Source organism: Aptenodytes forsteri, unplaced genomic scaffold (genome assembly GCF_000699145.1).
Source record: "Aptenodytes forsteri isolate BGI_AS27 unplaced genomic scaffold, ASM69914v1 Scaffold54, whole genome shotgun sequence".
NCBI classification, from domain to species: domain Eukaryota; kingdom Metazoa; phylum Chordata; class Aves; order Sphenisciformes; family Spheniscidae; genus Aptenodytes; species Aptenodytes forsteri.
The window spans coordinates 19,558,630-19,580,341 of NW_008796044.1; the positions used below are offsets into that span (position 1 = coordinate 19,558,630).

Below are 21,712 nucleotides of genomic sequence, written 5' to 3' on the forward strand. Positions count from 1 at the left end.
TGCCGAGTGAAGGACCACGGTGCAGGTAACACGATGTCAGTAATTGCTGCCGCTTCACTACTTTGTCCCCTGTTCCCATCAGGTCCCCCCCTTTCATTGTCTGTCATGTCAACTGTCACCGAATACTCCCTGCTCCCGGGGGAAAAGTTTCATGTGGCAGAGCTTCTCCTCATCATTTACGGCGCTGCGATGGACGTGGCCTGGAGATATGCAGAGATTCGGTGTTTCTCAGGAAAACCTCGTCCTCTGTCCAGAGGTGCTATATTCCATGCAGTGTTTTCAAAACACAAGTCAATATACAGGGGAAAAAGATTAAGGCCTCAGCTCTGGGATGACATGGTCACATAACCTCTCACAAGCAAAAGTCCAGCGTGTGCTGGGTTTGAGCTGCCCGTCACTGGGCGTCAGACCAGTGACACGAAACCCCCAGCACAGCCCCGCAGCGAGATGGGACTCGGCCACCTACACACAAGGCGAAAGCGCTGCTGGAAATCCTTCTCATGGGACACGCTGGAGGCCAAAATTCCCTAAAGGGTGTGCATTTGACAGGGCTGGCTCATAAAGGGAAAGCCCAGTGCAGACAAGCAAAGCAGCGATATCGCCTCTGCCCCAGAAAGCTGCTGCTGCGCCCCAACATCGCGCTGGTGCGGGTCCTGCACCCGCCCCTGCAGAGTCTCCTGGCTACGGGCAGACAGGGGAGAGGGTGACTGCAGACTTGTCAGCGTTGGGACCATGCACCCATTTCTGTGTATTGGAGAAGGAGGCTTCGCTCTCAGTTACCTCCACGGAAATCCTCTTAGCACAATGGAGCCGCACTGGACTTACGCCGAGATACAAATCTGACCCAGAGTAGTAGCCATTAAAAAAAATAATCAATAAATAATCCATTTAGGTGTCTATCCGGTCCCCACCTTATCAGGGGTTACCAAGCCTCAGCACCAACTGCAGTCGAAGCTCTGCAATTAACTGCTATGTGCAGCGGGACCGGCAGCAGGTCAGCTCATCAGCGCAGCGGCTGTAATGGCGACTCCAGAGCAGCTCCCACTGCGGCCCGCTCGGCGTGTACAGCAGCGCTCGCATCTAACCGCGATGCTGTAAACCAGCGGCCAGGGAAGAGGTTTCCTCTCTCCTTTTGCATTTACAGCCGGACAAGCTCTGCCCTTTCTGGCACGAGCCGAGCGGCAGTGGCAGCACCAGGCCAGCACGGCCACCCAGGAGTAGCCCTGCTCCCACCAGCCCACCCCCCCCTGCTCTGCACAAGCGCTGCCTGGTGCAGAGTTTTCTCCGCAGCCTCGGCAACCTTGCAGGATTTGGCCAAGTGGGATTAGTCACAGCTGAAGCCCAGATTAACCCTATCCTTGGGTTTGCAAGAAGGAAAACGTAATCCAGTTCCTGGCAAATCAGAGAGCAGAGCTAGCTGCTCGGGGATAAATCCGGCAAGGTTCTTCACCTGCTCCAGCAGCTGAGCTCCTCTGAATGTGCTCCCCAATGTTTATTTCTTACCTACGAAAGGCATATTCTGTAACTGGCCAACGCTGCCTGCAGATTAATATTTTGCAGACAAAAAGTGCATCAAACTATTTTCATGGCAGATTGACAATTTCATGCTCTTCAGGATTTTGTCTTACTGGACCTTCCCCATGAAGTGTGGAAGGTACCTTCCTGTGGGAGGATAAACCCGCTATCTCATGACCGGTCCACGTAGCTGATAGAGCTTCTGGTTTCACCTGTTCTCCCTAGACATTTCCCTCCCTGCTAAGCATCCCACTAACACCGTTTCTTCTGTTGCCTGTTACTGAGCCTTTTTTCATACAATGAAATGCAGGCACAGACTTGCTGCCAACTGAAGATCCACCTTCACGTGTGCAGGTCCAAAAGGTGCAGGCTGCCCCAAAAGGCTCTGGGTCCCAGCTGGGGGGCCAGGAGTAGGGGGAGGACCACGGACACCAGGTCTGCAGGGAGGACGGTGCAGCCAGCGCTGCGGCGCCAGAGCGGGAGCGTGCGCTGCCCAGCAGACCTGCCAGTCGGAGCCATTTCCAGCTTCTCAATGAGCACTCCGCCACGGAGGAGGCTGTCAGCACACCGCAGGGTGCCAGCACCGGCAGGCGCTCAGCACACACCTGCAGCTGCAGGAATTGGAGCTGGAGGGGGAGAAGGTGTGACACCACACCTGGCTGCGTGCCGAGCCCCCGCCACACCGTAGGAGTGGGCAAGGGCCGCAGGGCTGCAGGAGCAGGCGGCAGGTCCCTGCACCGCCTGCCCCATGCCCCCTCCCAGAGCCCCCAGCCCTGCGGTAGGGCAGAATTGGGGCTATCGTCCTTCTGTCCCCACTTGGATGCCCCAGAAGAAGCCAACGAGAGCCATTTGTGGGCAGCGGGTCCTAGCCACAATGGGGGCCAAGTTGCAGGAGCATCTGCTGGGCTCTGCTCCATCGGCACCGAGGAGCCGAGTTCAAAGCCTGAAGTTAGTCCACGTGGGCCAACTGTTCGGGCCATCAACACAAATACCGCCCCCAAAAAACAGGGCCAGTTCACAAAGGGTTTTTAGTGCAAGGCTGAGCATTGGCTGCAAGTGTCGTTCCACATACAGCCCAAATCATCCCAGATTTCCCATTCTTTGTATATTTTTATAGCATGATAGGATTTTTTTTGTTTGTAACTGAGAATTTGTCCTAGTTCAGTTATTATACTCCAGGATTACTTTCACCATCTGTACCTAAATTCTGAAATAAGATTGCAGAAACCGCGAAGAACAAACAGAACATTTTTCTTATCCGAAGTTAAAAATCCTGAACTCTTCATGCTATTCTCATTAGAATTGCATTCCCTGTAAAGATGTGATTGTTTGAAAAGATATTTTTAAACTTATTTCTCCGACTGAAAAAGAGCCAGTGTCAGTAAAATCCCACCTAGCAGTTTACAATTTTCCTGCTTTTCCCGGGATAAGTGTGCAGAAGCACAGCCATATTACCAAACACAAATTCAAAGCAATCCAAACCCGTTTGATAATTCTGCTCAGCACATTGTTTTTACAGAACGTCTAGACACAGATACCGGCAGTGTAATTGCTGTGGAAAAAGAGATGAAAAAAAATATCTGACAGGTCAATTCTCATCATCAGCATTTCAAGGCAAGTTTACAAATATTAAAAGGATTAATAATGAGTTTTCACCAGAAAAGAAAGAGTTCAACTCATGACCTGGGATAAACAAAAGAATGAGAAAAACAGCGGCAAAAACGGGCTCCTTCATTTCTTTTCAAGTATCTGCAGAATGAAGCAGGCAGAGATGCAGGCAGTGCACGCTGGCCAGAGGGGAGTCCCGGCTCTGCAGACTCGCTGTGGCCGTGCCGCAAGCACCCTGTCCCCATGCCCAGCCAGGCCCTCCTGTGCCTTGCAGCCGTGGCACAAGGCGCCAGCGCTGCCCATCCCTGGGGGAACCACCGTTACCTCCACGGTGACTTCGGAGCCCGAGCCCTGCAGACTGGCCATGCCTCAGCGGGAGACCGAGCCAAGCCCTTCCTTCTTCATGTACGGTGCTGCTTCAAGAGCGACAAAAATCAAGCACCTCCAAGTCAGTAACCACACAGGTCCCCAGCACGTCCCAGACCAGCACGCTGGCTTCCCAGAGACAGCACTGCGTGGCGGCGAGCCCAGTGCTGCCCTGCTCGGGCAGAGGGGCCAGGCTACCTAAGGGAAGCTGAGCATGCAAGTATTACACATTGAGCTGCTTTAGAGCAATGTAAGTGACTAATGAAAGTGGGAGAATCCTTTTTTTTTAATTTCTGTGGCAATGGTTTGATGACGATCATTTGAAATTGATTAGTTCTGCCATGTGCATTTTATAACCAAAAAAGCCAAATGTTTCACATTACCTTGTAATTTAAATGATAATGCTTTGGAGAATGTATACAAGGGAAAGACAGACAAATCTCTTTGCTGGGGCAGAAATGCAGCAGCACAGCAGTCCTTCTCCGAAGCATCCCCCATCCCTTTCCCTCTCCTGTCACACGGCCCCGCTCTGGGGCTGCCCGTCAGGTGCACTGGATGCAGCGGGAACACAGCAGAGCCTCCCCAGGAAACTGTGCCCAGGGGCCAAGAAATCTGAGTGCTTTGGCAAAATGGGAGATATAAAACAGAATTTATGATGGATTTTGCTGGAACTGAGAGAGTGAAGTGGTAGCTCTTAATCAGAGAGAGATTTGTGACAGCTACAAACACCAAGAACTGGGCACATCAATGCACCTGCTCATCACATCCACATCGCACTTAGCCTGGGAGGGTCATTCCTCACCCAGGGAGGTGTCCAGTGGAGATCACAGAAAACCACCCTCTGTACCACAGCGATCTCCTCAGTCCTTAATAACCTGGGTGAGACACAACCCTGCTGCCCAGAGCAACTGGTCCCTGGGCTTGTTAGGTGCACACCAGCCAGCTTGCAGGGTGCTTCCTTACTTACCAACATCTTAAAGTGCTTGGGGCAGAGATCAGCTGCCCGTGGCAGGGAAAGTTGTTCCCAAATGGTATCTGAGCTCCCTTGGGTTTCCCTGGGACAGAGGAGGGGAGACAGCAGCAGCCCCTCCTGAGAGTTCCTGACCAGAGCCCCTGCCAGCCCTGGGGAGCCCCGGCTGCTCTCCCTGCTGCAGATGTAGCTCAGGAGCAGGGGACTCGGTGGAGTGAGAAATCCCAGCCTGGCTTGAGAACGCACAGTGGCCTGATACAAGAACATCCTTCAGCAGCAGCCTCCACCCAGCACATCGGGGAGGCAGAAGGCCGTCCCTGAGGCACTTGGAGCTCAGGCGATACGTGCCAAGGCAGCGCTGGAAGCACAGCCTGCTGCTGCTGCTTCTCTTTAAAGAAACAACGTAAAGATCAGACCCTCTCTATAGCAAAGGGAGGTCCACGAGCTGTCTCTCCCGGCCGGTTCCCCAAGTTGTGCTCATCACAGGCGCAGACGGCGTCTTGCCGCACACAGCACCCGGCTGCCCGCAGCCTCCTCCTCCTGCGGGGGGGACGGTACCGGTGGGAGGATACACACCAGTGTTTCACCGCAGTCTGACTTGCGCTGTGAGGGATCAAAGCAAACACATTCTCTATTTAAAAAGATTTAAACCCTGGATATTATTTGTGTTAATTATTTCCTGCACACATCCCACGGCATAGGTACGGCTGTACACCAAGCGGCACTCGAGAGCTCGCAGAAGCTGTTAAATGAGGCCGAAGGGCTGTAGCTATTAGACTGGGGGCTATCCAAATAAGCAGAGCTCTTTTAATGACAGCAAAAGCCTTACTTTATAGTCTGAGCAGAGTTAAATATTTCTTTTGCACTATGTGGGTTAGAAATTCCTCAGAGAACAATGCTCATCAAGTACATTTAAACCATTACAACGAATCGGTAAGAGATGATTGCAGCAAGGTGGTTTTAAAACGTTTTTTCCCTTGTCTGTGGTTGAAAATTAAACCGTGGATGAATGCGGATTTACTCCAAAGCACGAGCATCACAGGACAATTAAACGTTAAAGATACACCAAGCTGCAGCAGAATGGTTACAGCTATGTAAATACCTGTCTAAGTAAAATCATCAAAACATTAGATCAAACTGGGGCTGGCGGAAGACTCAATCTTCCGTCCTCAGGGACAGCAGGCGTTGCACAGGCAGATACTAATAACCATAATACTGAGCACTTACATCGTGTTTTACCTCTTCCCATTGCCGTGAAGCAGGAGCCGTATGTTCCCGCGGGGTTGCTCGCCAGAGAGCGGGGAATCGCAGCGCCTTATCTCATAGCGCAAGGGAAGACACTCAAGTAGCAAACTCCTCCAGCCATATGGCATCAAGTTGCTACCAGGCATAAATGGACTGAAAGTAAAACAAAAGCTGAAACTTTCAAGGCAAACAGTGGACTCCAATAAATAGTGTCCAGTTCTCTGATATTTCAGTATGACTTTCTACAGGGGAAAAAAAAAAAATCACAATTCCCTCCTTCCCTGACAAACTCCAGTGACCGCTGCTACCTCCATCCACCCTGGCAGTGCAGGGACGCTCCCGGCGTGAGCAGTGATGGGGCAGGTGGGTGCCCAGTGGGACGGACTGGCTGCCCTCACCCCAAACATGGCCCCCGTACGCTGCAGGGCTGACCCACGTCCTCGGGAAATCCCCAGCACCGCACTGCCCAGGGCTGGACCCGGCACCAACCATACTGGCAGCATCTCTGCATCCCTGCCCCTCCTTGGGGATGCCCCGCTGGGCGCCAGCAGTGATGGATGGACTGGATGGTGTAACTTCAGGTTGAGTGCTTGCTAAAACACCTGGGTTGATTTTTGGCTCCGCTTCAGCCCTGTGGTCGCCAATTCAAGTGCCAGGATGCGGTCAAATGCAATCAGCTCATGCCAACAATCAATAGCGAAGATAAGCACGACGATTATTTATTTATGTTCATAACCACATCGCCCGTGTGCCCTGCTGAGGCATCATTACCCTCATCGCGGGCTCCAATCGATCGACAGCCACTTCTTGCCGGCACAGCGGGAGCGGATGGGGGAGCGCAGAGGCAGGTCTGGGATGGGAGCCCGACCCGCCAGCTCGGCACTCCTGCATCCACCCTGCGCCCAACCCCAAGCAAACACACACAGGCTGCCTGTTCTTCCCACCCCGGTGTCTGTAACACAGGTAAGAAAAGGAGGAGGAGCAGCTAAACGATAGCATTAAGCCCCCGTGCACACACAGCACTGCAAAGCCAACGTGAGCGATGCCGCAGGGAGGGCGGCAGAGCCGGCACCATGCGCAGGAGAGGACGCAGTGCCACACGGCCAGGGCCACCCTCTGTGCTCCTCATGGCCTCCCCTCGCCCAGGCAAGGGGGAACCCACCAGCGGATCTGGGCAGACGGGGCTGCGGCACACGTCGCCCTGTGCTCCCCGTGCCTGCCAGCGCGGGTCTGACCGGCTGGGGGGGGGGGGGGGGGGGGGGGGCGGCAGCCACTGCAGGCGAACACAGATGTGTGACACCTACAGGGCTGATGATAGCCAGGTCAACCCAAAAGATAAAAATGCATTTTCAAAAGGTTAAAAAGTTTCATTTCAAAATGTCAAAACTCAGTGTTCCCATAAAGAAATATTTTGCTTAAGAGGTTACATTGATATTTTGGCAGTTATAATACAGTTTGTGTTGGAAAAGAAAAGAAATATGCATCACATTTATCCTGGACTCTTGAGTTGCTTCACTTCCCCCAGAAATTCAATGTTCTTAAAGAATACACTAAAAATAAAAATAAATCAATATTCAGAAATGGCTCCTTTGAGAACGCTGACCTTGCATTTGCTGTTTTGTGTGGTTTCCAGCAGTGTGTTAGGGTGTGCAGGCGGCCCCCGGGCACAGGACCGACACTGACAGCCACCCGCAGCAGAGCTCAGCACGGGCACCGAGACAGCAGACCTAGGTGAAACTGTGACCTGCGTTTCCCCAGTAAGCCCAGGGCTTTTTCCAGTGCATTTAGCCAGACAAGGAAGCACTAACTGGAGTAACACCCCTTAGCACTGCCGTCTTTTTAAAACCTGCTTCCCAGCCCTGCAGAGGGTTGACAACCCCAGCTCCGACATCCAGATCCCGAGCAAACTCTTCCAACGGGCTGTCGAGGTAACGCCATATTAGGCTGGAAATGCAGCCTGAAACATGACAGCAGATACATATATATAGGAAATAAACTGTTTTCTTGCTCAGTAAAGAAAAATGCCTGTCAGCCACCAGGAGCAACTCAGTACGGAGATGAGAATTAACTACCTGTCTGGGGTTCTCAATGGCTTCATCTGCAGTGGAACTGGAAGCCATAAAAGTGAGCCAAGGGTAATCATAGCAACAATTTTATATATATAAATATAAAACCCCCAAGTACTCAAAATGCAAATTCTGACAGGATGTTAATAAATTACAAGCTAGTCTGGTCTGATTAATGTCATGACAAAATTACTGCATACTTGGCATTTCTAGGCCTACGGGTTAAAGGAGTTATTGCCTGTTTCTGCTCTAATATCAAGCGGAGGGGAGCACAGCTTCTCTCCGTTTGCAGAGGGGCACCCTGCTCACTGCTGGGGGAGGCCAAGGGACCTGCTCCCGCATAGGGTGCTGGGCTGGAGCCCACACACTCGGGCTCTCCAGCGCCGCCTGTACCCATTGCCTGTACCCGCTGCCAGAGCTGCCGGAGCTCCCCGGGGTGCGGGGTGAGCTCTGATTGAACTAACAGGGCATGCACCGCCTCGGGCTGGAGCTGGCTCTTTATATGCAAATTAAAGATCATAAACAGTTATCCCAGAGCAGCACTGGGGGAAGAGCAAATTTGCCGGCACTGCTGGCCAGGTGCAGTCAGCTCCCAGGGCGGTAAAGCGATGCCAGCAGACAGCGCTGCCATGCCCGTGCGCCTCCCCTTGCCAGGCTTCCCCGCAGCGCTCCCGGGGACGGACACACTCCCGGGGCGGCTGCTTTAATGGGGTCTGTGCATCCATCCCCCTTGCAGTAAATGGAAAGTGTAGCCTTAGGTGTTTACACTTGATTCGGGAGGCCGGTTTTAATCTCCTTAGGCTGGGAGGAAAACTCATTTAGAGAAAGTACTTATGGTCCCAAAGCAGAAGTTGCGATTGCGAATGCACTAAGAAGGAAGAGCTCATTAACCGCCTCCTCGCCAGGACAGGCATGCAGGGCAGTGCAGCAGCAGCACCGTGGCACTGGGGTACCCGACATGAGAGGAAACATGACGCTTCACAGCACGCCTGCCCAGAGTCGACGCAGCCTGGGTACCACTCTGGCAGCAGCTCCCTCCTCCGTTCCTGTGCCCACACACCAGCCAAAGCACCAGCCTCTGAGACAAGGAGCACCCCCCCCTGCCCTCCAACATCGACCTACCGCATCACGAGAATATTACCAGTAACGTGGCACGCAGGTGACACCTGCAGCGATTTTCATCCGAGACCCTGAAGAGAAAGGCTCCTTCGCAGCCGTGGTCTCCCCGCACTTACCCGTAGCATGGTGATCATGGAGGGGTCTCGGAGACGGCCGTCCTCATCCTTAAGATTGTATCCCTCCGGTCTCTTGTCCCGCTCGCTGACCTTCCATAGCTTCACAGTCTTATCTGGGGGGCAGGAGAGAGGATAGCGTTACAGCTGGCTGCTCCCCCACTGACGGACACGCCAAGGCCATGCTGGCTGGTTTAACAGTGAAAAGTCTGCCGCGTCCCCACCTGCAACTTGCTGAAAGTGGTTACAGAAGGTGTACCTGTCACCACAGCACTTCATCCCCAGAGCCCTGGTTTTCCTGTTCCTGCCGGACAACTGCTGGTGTGTTTATTCCAGATGTAAGGAGATGGTTGAACAACAGAACAGAACTATTGGATTAATGGAGAAATAATAGGAGAAGTGATTTCCCAGGGTTCAGAGCCTCAGAGGTCATGCCCTGAATGTTGGCGTTCGATATATCGAGTGATGGGGCCGAGTTACTCCCAGAGGAGGTGACGAGGCGCTGGCACCAGGACAGGGCAGCTCGGGCAGCACAGGGAGGCTGAACCCGACGTCCCGGCAATGGGCCAGTGCCACACACAGCTGCTGTGCTCCTGCCGCCGACGTGTGCATTGCACGCTCCTGCACACACACGGACACACACCCCCCCTTCCCCACACCTGCACACCCACTGGAAAGCCAGCCGAGAGCAGGCTCCCACATAAGCTTTTTCCTCCTACGTTTCCTAGCTCATACGGCAGTTATCCAGGGGCCACCGGTTACTTTTTGAGAGTAATTTCCAAATTAATTTAGCTTCTAGTTATTGGAAATGTGTTAAATACGAAGGATGCAGCAGCTCTCCTAATTCTGTCCCCGCTAGCTGCTCTATTTCTCCTCCTCTTTGAGCCTCATGCTGCGAACACCCCCGGCTGTCCCTGCTGACCCCCAGCGCTGAGGCGCTGCCTTCCACGCCCCAGCCCCACGCTGGCCCTGCCGGCCCTTAGGAAACACGAAAGGAGGGATGGGGATGCCCAAGGGTGGCTCCAGCTGGGTGTTACCCTGCAGGTGTTGGGGTGCCGGGGAGGCAGCCGCAGCAGCGCCCATGCTGGCAGCAGGCGCTGGGAGCTCTGCACGGCTTTAAAGCTCATCAGGCACAGGGTGCCACAAGGTAAATAATTTTGCTTCCAGTGGAGTTCATGCAGAAATCCAGTGTGCAATGAGTAGAGCAGAGCAATGGGTGATTTGAGGCTCCAGCAAGCTGGCTGGTACAACGGCACTGCGAAGGAGCAAAGCACGTGTGGAGGTAAGCTGTCCCTGAAAGCTGCCCGAAGGAGGTGAAATGGTGCCTGTAAGTCACTCAGAAGTCATCCTGACCTTCCCCACCCAGAAACTGCACAGAGGCCAGCATTTATCACAGCCTGAAGGCAGCTCCGAACACCCCCCTGCAGCTCCCGGTCCCGTTCTGGAGTCCCACCCACCCTGTGCCATGAAGCCCCCAGGGGAAGGAGCCCCGGGAACATGTGGTTTTATTCTGAATAATGGTGTTTTCTTTCCTCTCTCCTGGCAGAGACTCTATCAGTAGTTTATCATCACTTCCACCAGGTTTCATACACAGCCATATCATCCATCTTCATTTTCTCCTTTACATGGCAATTCCAATAGAGTGCCATTAATTTTGTTTTTATTAACCTGTTTTACTTCAGGGGGGTTCTATATATAATGTTAGTTTAACAGTAAGAACAAAAAGAAACAGCATAACACGGGAGTATTTCTAAAAGAATCATTTTGATAACCTGCTAGCATGTGAAACACCATCCCGAATGGAAAGATAATATCCCTGTTAATCAAAAAACTATTTAAAAACTCAATTAACAGAACATTATGCTCTATAATTAATCTTCATTGCATTTCAATGATTCTCCCCCCAAATGAGTTTAATAAGTCTTTGAATTTTATTACAATGATCAATAGAGTCAATTCTACAATACAAAGTAAGTTGGTTATGGAAGATAATTAGACCCCTCCTTTTCCCCTGAAGTAATTAAGTCACATCCATCTTAAGGTTCCATTCATCCCAAGTAATATTCCTGGATCCTCCTGATATTTATCTGAACATAACATGGAACCGCTGAGCTGAACGCAGCTGCACATTGAAACAAATCGGCTGCAGTTCTCCTTTAAAAAAAAAAAAAGTAAAAAAAAAAGAGCTCCCAAGATAAAAATAAAAAAAAAGTTGTCAGCAGGGGGAAAAGACTCCCTCCCTCGCAGGGAACGGATGCTGTGAAATAAGGACAAAACCTCGTGCATGGGAATCGAGCTCTGCCAGACAGGTCTGGCCAGGTTCCTGCTCCCCTGTGACACCCGTGTTACCCTAAAGGGAGTCAACTTTTTTTTTAACATATTTTTCCTGAAGAAACACTTTAGAGTAGGCCCTGTCTGGCTGTCGGGGCCCAGGGATCCGAGGCAGTGGGACAGCAGCGCTGGTGCTTGCCCAGCCGGCCTGGGCTGCCTGCGGCCGCGGCCACGTACCGTTGGTGGAGAGCAGGAAATAGGCTGCGTTTTGCTGCGGGAGCCATCGTATCTTATTGATCTTCTCCTCTATCTCCAAACTCTTCAAGTAATCGAACTCCGGCTCGTGGCTCTGGAAGGTGCTGTAGACATTGTACTCTCCCCTGCGATGGGGCTGGTTTTTGCTCTGCAGGAAGGGGAACAGAGAGGAGTTTGAGGCACAGAGAGCGAGAGAACATTTTCTGTTGACTCATTAGTTCTCTAAGGTTTGTTAAGTGACGGAGAGCGCCTGGTCACGGTGACGCAGTGCAGGTCTGAAAGCCAAGGCTCTCTCCCAGCGCGGCGGCTCCCACACGCTGGTGTGCTCGGTGGGAACGGAGCAGGAATGGAGCGGGAAAGGAGCCTGCCACGCTGGCCGTCCCTGGTGAACGGCTGGGACCGAGCGCCAGCTCGTGCTGGGCGCCGAAACCAGCCCCAGAGGAACCGCTGGCACCACGCCACCTGCGCAGGATGAGCAGTGTTTGCCCCATAGGTGCACAAATATAAAGCAAGAATAAAGCACCCAAGAAAAAGACACGATCTCTGCAGGAATTGACACTGCGTGCCATGGCTCAGACTCGTAAGGTATCATGTGTCTGCAAATCCCATGTGGTGAATCACCCAGCACCAGGCTCTGAATGGAGCTGAGGTAATTAAATGAAAACTATTGTGGAGATGAACCTCCCGCATGCAAACAATGCATTTGGGCCGGTGAAGTCCCACTTGTCCCCTGCAGCGCTGTCCTGCTCCAAAGTAGGAGCTGAACGGAATACACCCGGTATGACGTTAGGAAGCTTGAAGTTCAAGAAAAACAGTAGAATAATAAAATGAGAGAGAAATGAGAAATGAAATACTGCTGGAAAGGTTGATGAAGCATCTATGAGTGTAACCTTTAACCGATCGGTTCTCTCCGGCATATATAGAAATAATTTTGAGGCTGTAACTTTGAGAAAAATTTAAAACTGTCATCGACCGTGACATTTTTCATGGCCAGGCCTGACTCATCCCTTCCACCACCAGCAAACACACCCACAGGGGAGGAGGGCTTCCACCAGCTCAGCCCGTGCACTGCCGCATGCACCATGCCAGACCAGCTAACCGGGACGGCTTCGGAAAGGGGGAATCTCCCGGGCGGCGGGGGCCTGTGCAGCTCCCCCTGGCCGGGCCGGCTTTGTGCACGCCAGCGCAGGTGCCTGTGCTGAAGGCCAAGCACTCGCCACTCCTGCAGAAGGCTGGGCAGACTGCGACCTCGAAAAGAGTTTGTTAAAATCTCCTGGGGCAAAGTGCTTCGGAAGGGAAACATGGTTGTTTCATCCATCTACACTTTCCGGACATTTTGGCGTGTGAGAGGGTTTTTGGGGGTGGTGTTAGCTATGAGACAGACACCCGCGGCACGCTCAAATGCACCAGCCTGATCCAAGTTACACCCGGCTGCAGAGAGCTGCAACCAAAGCAAAAGGATGCAGGAAATGCAATGTGGTTTTGGAGGGTTGTTTTACAAGATGAAATCTGGTCCTGCTTATGTTAATACTCGCTTTTCAGTTTGGAGTCTGCCAGGAGAGACCTGAGGTTAGGAGTGACACATACGGATTAGGAAACAGCAGGAAGCTTCTCTTAAAAGGATAAAATGGGCATTTTGCATTCACTGGCACTTACCTCCTGCTCACGCTGAAATATTACAACACGGCCCCCCTTGTCCCCTGTTGCTAGTAATTCTCCAGTGTGGTTGAATTCTACTGTAGAGATGATGTCAGCTGGAAAGAAGAAGACAAAGACAATTTAAGTAACTGCAGATTGGCTTTCACAGACATCTAGAAAGCACCATTCCCCATACAGCTACAAACCTTGTCAGTGCTTTGTCCCCTGTGGGATCTCCATAAATCTCCATTTTTCCATTGTCTGTAATAATGGCCATAGCATTTTGGAACTTTGCTGTCATGAACCAAGACCTGCTCAGCACTCCTGCCTCCTTGCCCCTGGTCTGTGCCCCAACGGCTGAATTCAGGGGTATTTCCATCTCCACGCTGTACCTGTGCCGAATGCAGCCTGGGGACCGCTGCCGGCACGGCACGGCACGCTCCCCTCGCACCCTAGGGAGCTGCCCCCACCACTTTGGGTGATGCGATCGATTCCTGGGACCCAGGGAAGGCTCAGCGCCACCCGGCACCCCAGCTGTCCTCGCCCTGGCACCTGCCAACGGCGCTCATGCAAGGGGCAGGCTTCGCTCTCGCCCGGCTCTTCTGTTCCCTTGCTCCCCTCCGACACCTGGGGAGGTGGTTTGCCTTCACCCTTGGAGGAGAGGGAGCAAATGGGTGAAGACACCTTTGTATTCTCCACCCAAACCCACCAGGCAGAGCAGCCTGGGTGACCACATCAACTGTGCCAGTCTTCTCTGCCCGTTGCTGAATCTCCCATCGTCTATCAAGGTAAACTAAAGTGATGCCTTTCAGCCCTCTGTCACCCCAAAAGCCACCATGCTTGCACTGCTCCCCTTCCCCACAAATCAAGTGCCGTCACCAGGAGGAGGCAAAACCCCTGAGCAGGGACTGGTGCTTGCCTGCAGTAACAGGGAGAAGCAAAGAAACGCTCATGGACGTGTAACTTGTAAACGCTTTAATCTGCAGTGTTTACCCTTGAGGCAAAGCAAGCAGGAGAGCTGCTAATGATTGGATTTATTTGGCCTATTTTTAGAAGAATGTCAGAGGTTAATTCCACAGCAATTACTGCCCAACTGGTGTTCACCCACTGCCTGGAGTGCAGCTCTCCGCCAGCACAAAGCTGGGGAAGGGGAAGAACGAATGCAGCCTTGGAGACCCAGTGCTGGGTGCAAGATTGATTTTGCAATGAACAGCACTTAGCTATGATAACAGCCAGCTCATTCCTGCCACAACGGCTGACAGGATTTGCATTTCTTTTCCCTCTCATTTCTGCAGTCCAGCAGTACTAACAGGGTTGCACAGCCCACGGCTGCAGCCTCCGCAGCCCTGGGAAGGGGCAGACCCCCTGAGCCAGCTGCAGCTGCAAACACCAGCTGTGCACACAGGCCACTGGCACCGCCCGGACCACGGGCACTGGCACCCTCGGAGTCCTCCGAGCACCACGATGATTTCTTTTGCCCATTAGGTCTGTCATGTGCCAACAGAGAAAGCATCTGAACCACATAATCTGAATTGTCCCTTCTCCCTCCTATGATTTTTATCCATCTCAGATATGTACTAGAAAGTTACCACAGCAGATTAGAAAAGACAAGGAAGAAAAGGCCATCAACCCAAATTCAGAGACTGGCACAGACTTCTGCAGCTGCTGGGAACACTTCTGATGGTCTGTCTTCCAGGACGTCAGCTGAGATAGCACCCACCAAACGCACGCCCTGTGCCGCGGTGTCTCCCAGATGAGGCATCTCAGAGGCCCTTCCATGGCCATGGGCTCCCCCGAAACAACACACCTCTGCCCCGGGATGGTGTCTCAGCCGAGTGAGTGACTCCAGGTGGGTTTGGGAGTCAGAACAGCCACCCGCAGCAGGCAGCGCCCGGGCAGCCACCCCATCCCGGCGGTGTGGGGCACTCACCAGCACACACCGCTGCTCACCATCACACACCGCTGCTCACCGGCACACACCGCTGCCCTCAGCCTGCCCGCAGCAGCACCCGGACCTCAGGCACACCCAATTAGGCAGACGGCTGCCGAGCCTCAGTTCACACAGGCTTCACCTCTTCTGCTGCTCATGTGGGTGGGTTGTGTCTTCTGAGCCCTGCCAGTGGGGAACCAGCTCTCCAGCACAGAGAAACCGGGGACACAAGATGATCCCCAATGTATTCATGCTGTCCACCGCTCTATGTCTTCAAGGGGACTTCCCTGCTCACTCTCTGGATCTTCTCTGTCCCCGATAGCATGCAAGGAGCCCACCACATCTGCTGAGCTGTGAAAATCCAGATGGCTGCAGGCAGGTGAGTGATGAACTCTGGGCTGCTCCTATTAATATTCGTGCATCTTCCCCATATTGTCCCACCTCTCCAGCATGAAGCACATTTGTAGTGACATGCAAATGCATTCTGAAGTTCATCTTAATTCATTTACAACACTTGCTTGCTGTGAATAGATTTAGGGAGACAATTTCACCGCAGATGGAGATGGCGCTGCAGAAGCAAAACCCAAGAGGCTAACTGTAACACCCTCATCCTGCCGAGCAAGCAGAAAGGCGTGTGTGTGCCGGGGGCTGGACTGGCTGGCACTGAGCTGGAAAGCTCTAAGGCGAAGCACTTTATTCCCTCGCATGGAGCCCTTCTGCCTCAGACTGCCTCTGTGGGCAGCAGAGTCTGCCAGAAAGGTTTTAGCCATCTGCTACTAACGTTAATAAAAAGGCTGAAAAGCGATGCTGAAGGACCGAGCTCTGCTCTTGCTTACACCAGTGAAGAGCCAGGCTAACTGTGGCGGAGCTGGCTGCAGTGCTGGGCACAGGCAGCATCTGTTAGGGATTTCAGTCTTTTGGGGTTAAAGTCACTGAATGGATCTTGAACTTCTTCAGATCACCTTTTCTTCCGCTCTTGGCTGGGTTTGAACTATTGGTTAAATATTGTTCCCATTTAGTGACTGGGAAAACAGGTCATGGAAGGTTTTCATGTTGGTTTTTTTTTCTGGTTTCCCTTAGGCAATGTAATCTACACATTCTTCTTGGTTGCGTCTGCTGTTCTTGCACACTCTTTAAAACCTCTTTTAACAGATTGCCTCTCTGCCAATAGGTTTACAATCCGTTAATGCATCAGATAACGTGATGCACAGCCTCTGACCTCTAGATCACCATTTCGCATCCAACAGGGAGTGGAGGCAACCAGGCACTGTCTGGTGCACCCATGACTTCCCCGCGCTGTGTGCAAGGTGCTTCTCTCCTCTGCATGGCTCCTGAACTAAGCCAAAATACACAGCTAGGTTATGTAGTTTTGGCAGAACGGAAAAGGAGATCAACAACCTGTTCCCACAGTACAGACACGTTTTTGATGCTGCTGTTAAACAAGCATCTACTATGAAAAACAAATCTCTCCCGTACCCACCCAGTTCTTTAACCTGGGATTTGCTCGACCGATGGGCCAGAATAGCAAGGACCCACGAAGTCCCTTGCATGAGGGAAACCTTTGCAAAATGCCTGCACTGAAGCTAGAAACTCAGAAATTAAATTAGCAAAATGTCAGTGAACAAAACATCCACCTGATATAGTTCTCTTTCCTACAATCACCACATTCAGCGAATGCCTCCCAAAGGGCAGGAGAGGTATTCTGAAACATCTGTTAAAGGTTGGCAAAGAACACCTAGACAGGGCAAATCCCACCCACGCTCCTGCGAACCTGCCACACTTGCTACAGCATTTGAGGATCCTGCAGAATCAGAAACCAATTTGCAATTTCAAGGAAAGGACGTTGGATCTAACAAATATAAGAAGAAACATATCCCTGAAAAGTTAAGCCAAAAGCCATCTCCCATTCTCACAGCTAATTGCATCCACAGTTGCAGACAGATGCCACAGCCAAAATCAAACATGCTCAAGCACTGAGAAACTTTGTGTTTGGAACCACATCTGGCTCAGCAGCTTCAACTAAGCCCCAGTTCAAGCAGAGGTTTTCATTCCTGTAGCAGGTGACCTCCACCCTGGTGAGCATTGCTGCGATGTCCTCAGCCAAGCCTGGCATCAGCAGAGGTGTCACGCGGAGAACGCACCAGGGACGGACTTGGAACAGAAGCTGCAGCAGCAGCCGAGGAACTGCAGAGGCCATGGCCATGCAGTGTTAATGTGCACCTCGCACTAAGCAGTATTTTTTCCTTCTAAAATTACTCGGTTGAAAATGTATCTGGTTTGCACTATTTAATCTTCTCCATCACCAGCTGCTGGTTTTAGGTCATTCACTTTTCAATGAACTAAAAATAACTTTCTGTGCTGCAGTGAGACATTTTTCAGACGGCGCCTGCTACCTAATGCATCACCTTGTCAGCAGAGCTATCTGAAACAGCAGGGCTGGGCACCACGAGGATCCTCCAGCCAACCCGGCCCCATCACCCATTTATTCTGCACCTGCAGGGAAGTGGGATGCAGGTCCGCAGAACCTCCCGGACCTCCTGGACCAACCGTTTGCTCATGCCCGCCATCAGGATTTCAGACAAGGATAACAACAGAGCCTGGCTAACAACACACTTTCATACCTTAAAAAAACCTAGCAATTAAAAAAAAACCTCTCTGAGCAGAAGTATTCAACACAACCCCAAACCCACCACCGTTGACAGGAGCATCACCCCCAGGCACCCGTGGGCTGGGCTCTGGCTCTTCTCCCAGACGTCTCTGGGTAGTAACAACAGTCTGGCGTTGCACAGGAAAACATCCCTGAGGGGTAAAATGGAGGAGGTTACAATTCAGGAGCACAGTGCAGCATCAGAACCTTTTCAAAGATGTCTCTTAACAAACTTGGGCCCCTCCAGCGCAGGCTGGTCGGTCATGGGCTGCTGCCTGCTCATCCCCAGCCACCACACTTGAGAGTCACGACAGGGTGATTATTAATTAAAATTCACATGTATTCACATTGAAATGATCAATAATTTATGCCCGTTTCTCCTAAGGTTCCTATAGCAGTTTTGTGACAACAGAAAGGAAAAACGCTTCTCTTTTTTTTTTTTCACCTCCTACACGCTCAGTGCCCCGAATGCGGGAATTTAAAGAAAACGGTTTCCATGGAGACTCTCCCCTCCAACAGCACCCACCCGTCCTCCCTTCCCTCAGCATCAGTGCTCCTTCACGCTTTCATGCTAAAAATATCGAAGACAGGATTTGATTTCCGCCGTAGCGATACAGTTTTATCAGGAAAATAGGAAATTTATAATACACACACACACACCCCTCCCCATCTCCCGGTGTGGAGGGAAGGCGTGCTCTCTGCGAGGAATGGGAAAATGAATCTGTTATTAAAAAGAAAGACGACAAAACCAGGAGAGCTGCAGTCGGTGCTGAGACCTGCATCCCCGGAGCAGCATGACCCACAGCGGGGAGCTGCTCACACTGCCGCCCCTCTCCTCTTGCCCACCAATGCAGGGGCCTGGGTGCCCCGTCCCCACTCCTGGCACATCCCAGGCACCTTGTCCCTGCTCCTGGCGCATCCCGCCTGCCCCAGCATCAGCAGCAGTTCCATGCAGAAGGGCCCTGATACTGCCTGTCCCGGTGGGAAGGCCATAGGGACACCACACGTGTCCCACCACACGTGCCAGGAGCACATGCCCTCGATTCGCACAGGATGACACCCATGGTCCAGCCTGTGAGGTCCAGGGCACAGCAGGACAGCCATTAGCCTGGTGGCAGGGGCATCCCTGGGCTCAAACTCGCAGGGCAGAGGAGTGTCCCCCAGCCCCCCCAGGGGCTCTGCCCACTGCTGTGTGCCCCCATGTCACGTCAGCCAGCGTGGCTGGTGCAGGGCAGCGGCTCACGCCTGGCAGTCTGGGACAGCCCATGCCTCCCCCTGACTGGCATCGTTTTCCAGGGCCCGCCTTGCACAGAAGTGCTGAGTTTTTGCCCTTTCTTCCAAAGTCAACCACTTTCCAGCGGGGCAGAACAATTTCAGCTGGGGCAGGATGGTGCAACCCACTGCATGTTGCCAGATCGCATTGCAGGACTGATCCAACGGGCCAAAAGGGCTGTGAAGGAGTGCTCTGCATTGCTTTCACAGCGCAGCAAGCCAGAAAGAGGTTCAAAGTAGGGAAAGCCAGGGAAAAATCCATCTGCAGGTAACAATACCCTTTCCAGCTGAGGTACGTGTGTTACAGCAACCTTTAACATCAGAGCTTTACTGGATCACACACAATTTTTAATTAGCTTTTCAGAAATGTACTTGCACTGTGCTTACGACTACCAAACGTGTTGGGTGATGTGGCTGGACAGGCAGGCAGGTACCGGTTGCGAAGTGCTGCCCGGCGTGGTGGCACGGGCACTCCCATGTGCTGCCTGCGAGACCGAGCTGCTGCCCAGACCAGCTCCACTGCCAATGCTGGGAGGGATGTCAGCAGAGGCTCATTTCAAGGGCTTGCAGCGCGTCACTGGCACTGGCCTCATGCTAGCTGCCAGAAGGTGTGCTGGAACGCTGTCAGCTTAAAGCAGGGGACGCGTGAGTCACTGCATGACAGCATCTTCCCTGGTTGCCTCTGCTCCCATGCCTCCTGCACCCTCAAGAGTCACGCCGCCCTCCTGCGCACCATCTCCTCCATCTGCAGGGCAGGACCATGACATACTCACAAGTATTTCTGCAAAGCTTCGCTCTCTGCGAGCCCCAGAGAAAACCCTTTAGGGGCAGATAGAGTATTACTGTAAGCATCATTATGATAAATCCGCTACAGTGGGAAGATCACAAACAGCAAACTTTGTGTCTGAGGTCCACAAATGAGTCAGCCATACAGCTGCAAAATTAGCAATTTCCAACCCAACAAGACCCAGAGCTGACAGCTCCATGCTGCTATGCATGGTTTCACCCTAAAGCTCGTCTGTTCCTATAAACATCTTGTACAGCCTGCTCATTTGCCCCAGGCACTGGTATTGGAGAGCCGGTGCGTTTGCCAGGTCCTGGTGCTCAGTCACCGTTACTCAGCCCCTCATGCATAAAACGACCCTAGATTTTCACTCCCCCAAAACAAGTGACAAGTAGGTGCTCTTGCTGCTACTTTGTACGACAGACACCAAGCTGGTGGAGCCCTGCTGAAGTCAAGATGAGTCTATTTACGCTCATGGAAGATGCATGACAAGAGCATTATGTAGCAAGAATCAGGAGAGTAAAAAGCAGAAAATAAACCTGCAATATTTTCAATGATTTTTAGGACTGCTCTTGTTCCTGCCAAAACATTGACAAAAATACAACAAAACCCCCAAATTTTGACCAGCTCCAGTTCCAAGCAACTGACCCCTGCCTCCCCACTCCTTGGAGGTGGTCACAGCCGCGGTCCATCCCACAGGGACACTTAGGGGCGACCCAGAAGGGATTTGCCTTTAAACTAGCACTGGCAATCCGGCTCCTTCCAGCTATGCAGAGCTTTGTTCTCGTTTCTCTCTCTTTACTTTTTTATGTACCTACTGAAAACTGGCCCTTCCCCAGGATGAAAACATCAGCTTTTCTTGGGGCAAGCCCTATGACAGAGTGACCGAGAGGCTCCCCTCAGCCCTGACGCCTGGGGCAGAGCAGAGGGGAACACTTCAGCCCTCGCAGCTCTGCTCTGGACCTCAGACCTGATGGTCCCCAAGACCTGCACTTTTTCTGTAATTGGGGGCAATCCGCAAAGGCTGGGAGTCCAAGAAGGAAGAGCAACAAGGACCTGAATCTTGTCGCTTATTCCTGCATCTCCTTCCCCTCTGGCTGCCTTCCCAGTGGGACAGGTCTCTTTTGGGCTGGGAAGTGGGCAGGCCCATGACCCAGCACCCACACACAGGCCCCGGAGTTGTGCAGATGACACCATCAGGCCAATTCCTTCCCTAATTCCTCAAGGGTGGAGCTCTGCCTTTCTTAGGCAGCTCCTGAGCTGTTAACTACACCAGACTGTCCCCAGCTCGCTGGCGTGCTCCTGCCTGCTCAGCCCTGCCAGACGGGGCCTGGCGCCGTGTGCCCCGGGAAGGCTGCGGAGGGGACTCGTGACCGCAGCTCGGCTCCGGATGACCCATTCTTTTTATTATTTGTATAAATCACTTGGCGGATGGCACTGCACACAAAGCCTCCGACTCTGCAGATGATAATAAATTGGGAAGCACCATAAATAACAGCAAACCAGGCTGCCAAATGAAGAAGGATTTAGATCATTCAAATCCCAGGCTATGAGTTGTCAAATCCAGTTTAATGCTGATAAGTGTGGGATAATAACTCATCGCAAACACATCTCTCCTCCCCCACCCCCCCCAGGTCAGTCCCTTGAACAGAGCGAGGGCAGAGGGGGATTTGCCGAGCGGACGGGGTTGCTGCCCCCGATCAGGAATGTAACGAGCTGTTGCACGACGATCCCCCCCGCCCAACCTGCTGCTCAGCTGCGATGGAGAAAGCAAATGGGACGCTGACGGGTCCTGTTAACTGGAGAACAAAATATACATCTGAAACCATTCAGGTGGATGAAGAAAGCAGGAGGAGGTCATGAAAAATTAAAGGGCTTAGGGAGGGAAATGAAAGACACGGCCATGTCTGGTA

At 52.4% G+C, this 21,712-nt stretch overlaps 1 protein-coding gene across 1 annotated transcript in view; it reads right to left on the minus strand.

Annotated features, from left to right (window-relative positions):
* The window catches only part of PPP2R2B (protein phosphatase 2 regulatory subunit Bbeta), a 111,461-nt gene that overhangs the window by 15,466 nt on the left and 74,283 nt on the right, over positions 1-21,712 (minus strand). The window contains exons 2-4 of the mRNA XM_009285966.1: positions 13,185-13,282; positions 11,511-11,676; positions 9,006-9,118 (exon numbers count right to left, since the gene is read on the minus strand). Of these exons, the coding sequence (XP_009284241.1) occupies positions 9,006-9,118; positions 11,511-11,676; positions 13,185-13,282 (377 nt within the window). The remainder of the gene's footprint in view (positions 1-9,005; positions 9,119-11,510; positions 11,677-13,184; positions 13,283-21,712) is intronic.